This window comes from Chelonoidis abingdonii, chromosome 2, assembly GCF_003597395.2.
Source record: "Chelonoidis abingdonii isolate Lonesome George chromosome 2, CheloAbing_2.0, whole genome shotgun sequence".
Lineage (NCBI taxonomy): Eukaryota > Metazoa > Chordata > Testudines > Testudinidae > Chelonoidis > Chelonoidis abingdonii.
Genome location: NC_133770.1, coordinates 11,252,217 through 11,256,306, shown reverse-complemented (window position 1 = coordinate 11,256,306; position 4,090 = coordinate 11,252,217). Strand labels below are relative to the sequence as shown.

General features: G+C 40.7%; 1 protein-coding gene across 2 annotated transcripts in view; it reads left to right on the top strand.

The window, feature by feature from the left end:
* ADCYAP1R1 (ADCYAP receptor type I) overlaps nucleotides 1-4,090 on the top strand; it is a 201,250-nt gene that overhangs the window by 144,295 nt on the left and 52,865 nt on the right. For both annotated transcript variants that reach the window (XM_075062169.1, XM_032796866.2), the window contains exon 10: nucleotides 2,364-2,517. In XM_075062169.1, the coding sequence (XP_074918270.1) occupies nucleotides 2,364-2,517 (154 nt within the window). The remainder of the gene's footprint in view (nucleotides 1-2,363; nucleotides 2,518-4,090) is intronic.

Below are 4,090 nucleotides of genomic sequence, written 5' to 3'. Positions count from 1 at the left end.
GTTGGACATTAGGAAAAAGTTCCTAACTGTCAGGGTGGTTGGACACTGGAATAAATTGCCTAGGGAGGTTTTGGAATCTCCATCTGTGGAGATATTTAAGAGTAGGTTAGATAAATGTCTATCAGGGATGGTCTAGACAGTATTTGTTCCTGCCATGAGGCCAGGGGACTGGACTCGATGACCTCTCGAGGTCCCTTCCAGTCCTAGAGTCTATGAATCTATGAATCTATAAGCCTGGATGGCTAGAAGAGGATAGGGCTGAGGGGCACAAGAGACCAAGTGCCCCTGGACGACGGATGGGGGGGCGGGTTTTGAACATATCTGGGTTGGGGAAGAAAGAAGATTGTTCTAATAGACACTTAAAAATATCCTAGAACTTCAAACCATGGCCGTAATCAGGACAGAGTGAGTGGGGCAGCTGCCAGGGCGCAAAGCCATAGGGGCAGAAAAAGGTGGGGGAGCGGTAGGAGATGCAAATATGCTTGATTTGCCCTTGGTGCTAAAATGCCTAGTTATGACTCTGCTTCTATAGACTACCCCAGTAAAGCTCACTTAGTGAGGATAGCTCTTTTGCTTCTGTGCAACACCATAGGTCTATGCCTAATGCTGGCACTGCAGTGCCATGCTGTACAGGTCACTGAATGGTGTGTAACAATACATACATATATATTTAAAAAATATATCAAAACTTTTTTGAACCTCAGGAAAAGTTCAGTTTGTTTGGCTCAATTTTATGGGTAACTTTTGATCTGGTTCTTACTTTATCCAACCCATGATCATTCTGATGAACATCTAGATGAGTTACTAAACTGAGGTCTCTCTTGTCCATCCAGTTTTGATGTAAAGTCCCATGATTCTTTTCCAAAGGAAGAAAGTGTTACTCTATTTTCTTCATCAGCCTTTTCTTTCTTGCTTAAACAGATTCCAGCTTCTAAGGGTATGTCTATACTTTGAGCTGGCAGTGTAATTTCCAGCTCAGAGACACTATATCAGATTGAATTTGACAAATGTTTTTGGTTGAAAAAATTTTTTTTAGAGAGAGTAAACATTTTGTTTTGACCATTTCTTTTGAAACATTTTGTTTGGACTTGTTGACTCAAAATGTCATTTCAAATTAATTTTTGTCTAATTAAAAAAAATGCAAAAAAGGAGGGGAAACCACCATGGATGTCCAATTAAAAATGAAATGCTCGACCAAAAAATCAACAGCATAGTTTTGAGGCCACTGAAAACATTTTGAGTTGGCTGAAAGAGTTATGCTTATGAAAGAGTTGCATTTTTGCATTTGGTGAAAACTTTGTGAAAAAAAATTTTTGGTTCCTATCAAACCAAAATTGTTTTTTTTTTTAAATTTGATTCAGCCCTCCCGAACTGAAAATCTATTAACTCAGCCCTACTTGAGTAGTTTCAAAGTTTCCATGAACTTCAAATCACAAGTGGTGAGTCCCACAGATCCTACATTCTGGTGGCCACATCTTTGGCTGACATAAATGGGTGTAGCACCATTGAAGTGAATGGAGCTATTCCAATTCACACTAGCTGAGGATGTGTCCAGAGGTTGGAGTGTAAATGGGAGGCAACCAGGTGTCTCCTCCTCCCCAAGCTCCAGGGATGAGCTTCCAGTTTTCAGGGCTATTCTGTGATGTTGTTCTGTGAGTGGGTGATGTTGCAGGTTCAATATCACCCTGTTGACATGCAACATTGCAAAGACAAATTTGCCCAACACAATGTCTGTGTAGGGTTCAGCAGACTCCAGCAGAGTTTGACAGAGTAGATTTGTAGTTTTATCTAAAACTTTTCTGCGTTTGCTTTGTATGGTAAATCATTCAGCTTTCTTCACACTTATCCTCACTTTTCATTTCCTGGCACTACATGACAGCTTCCACCAAATTGCAGTGAAGTAAAATTCTGAACTTTGCACAGTAGGGTGCATCCTTTATGAGCCTCTTAGCAATCTCTGGCCTTTCCACACTTTTTATTCTATTTAATACCCTTCCTTAGATTTCTCTATACAAAACTGGATTCTTTTTCTTACCTGCACTTAAGGCATGGAGGACTGTAATCTAGCAATTAGCTGCCGTTGTCGGCATGCACCTTACTACTAGTAGAAGTTCTTAAGCTTCCTGAAAGCACTCATAAAATACCATCTACCTGCAAAGAATGGTTTTCTGCCCTTTAGAGCTACACTCTTTAAGTGGCTTCTGATAGTTTTCATAAACTCTTTAGATGTATGTATTATAAAATAAAAGGCCAGATTGATTTACTTGTTGTTAGAGGATTTCGGGATCTGTATCTAGTTCTTGTATCCACGTAAACAGGGGTGAAACAGCAAAATAACTTTATTTGTGCTTGTTTTTTTGTAGGTGGAATGCAAAGCAGTGATGGTCTTTTTCCACTATTGCGTCATGTCCAACTATTTCTGGCTGTTCATTGAGGGATTGTACCTTTTCACCTTACTGGTGGAGACCTTTTTCCCAGAGAGGAGATATTTTTATTGGTATACCATCATCGGCTGGGGTAGGTGGCATTTTTACATGGGCTTTGTTTATTTTTAACCCTAATGCATGCAAAAGACTTTACTCCCCCTACTTTTTTCTTGAAATGAGGAGTTGACTGAGAACAAGCAAATGAGTGTAATCAAAGCAGAAGCCACCTGGTATTTTCAGTCACCAACTCCAGGCACTTGCATTTCTGTGCTCTTCATGTGTTTGCGTGTACAAGTGTGTGTGACATGTAGTCTAAATGGAGGGCTTCCTTACCTCCCACCCTAAAGCCCCAGCGTCACAACCATCTTCCTTGCCCAATTTGAGATGAATGAGACCTCCTTTTGGGGGTCCTCAGCAGTGCTCATAGGCAAGTCATCTGGTTGGCTGGAGAACCATGTAGACCCAAGAGTCTTTCTTTCTGAAGAAAATCAACATGCCTCTTGTAGCAGTCCAAGAAGTGTTTTAATAGTCAAAAAAGAAGCAAACCAAACCACCTCCACTTCTCCATTGTACGTGGAATAATTGAGGTAAGTTTTTTTTTCCCTCGCACTGGTATTACAGATATCGGTATTGCCATTATAAATCAAACTGCTTCTTGTCTCCCAGTCTAGCCAGACCTGCATTAATATAAGGAGGATTTTGCATCACTGGCAAGCATACGGTTTCCTTTAGAGGATTTCTCTTTGCAAGAAGAGCTGTAGATGTTCTTAATAGGAAGCTTTCTGCTTATACAACTCAAAAATAGCAGCTCTGGCCCATTCCTTGAGGCTTCAGTCATGTCTGAAAGCTGATGGCTGAGTGGAAAGCAGTCCAAGGAGGCCTGCTTCGCAATCCAGGGATGGATAGGTAAATAAGAGCTGGTTATCTTGGAAAGAAACAAACTGTGCTTTAGAGAATCCTATGATAATATGCAATGTACTTATTTTGGATGTGAAACTTCTGGGACCGAATTCATCTTTCATGCATGTTAATCAGACAGTATGTAATTGACATTTTGGCAAAGAATCCAAGATGCCAGACACAAGAGAAACCATTGATTGCAGCTGCTTGTCTCAGGTTTAATCGCATATTCTCAAGGTTAGGCCCAATGTTTTATGTTTTGTAAAATATGTTCCCTTCAAAACTGATCACGGATAAAAATAACTTCTTAGAGTAATTTAAAAAACAGCAAAGAAATCTGAAAATGTTTACAACTCTGGTTCTTCCAATGTGTATTATTCTAGCACCTATAAGTCCCAATTGGGTTCAGGGATCCATTGTGCTAGGCCCCATATATACACATAAGAGACAGCTCCTGGTATGGAGCTTGTCCATGCTAAACAGACAAAGAGTGGGAGAGGAAACAGAGTCACAGAATGATGAAGTCAGAAAGCCAGGTATAGAACTCTGGTCTTTACAATGCTAAACCAGAACCCTAACCACTCATAGAATATCAGGGTTGGAAGGGACCTCAGGAGGTCATCTAGTCTAACACCCTGGCTCAAGGCAGGACCAATTCCCAATGAAATCATCCCAGCCAGGGCTTTGTCAAGCCTGACCTTAAAAACCTCTAAGGAAGGAGATTCTATCACCTCCTTAGGTAACCCATTCCAGTGTTTCACCAC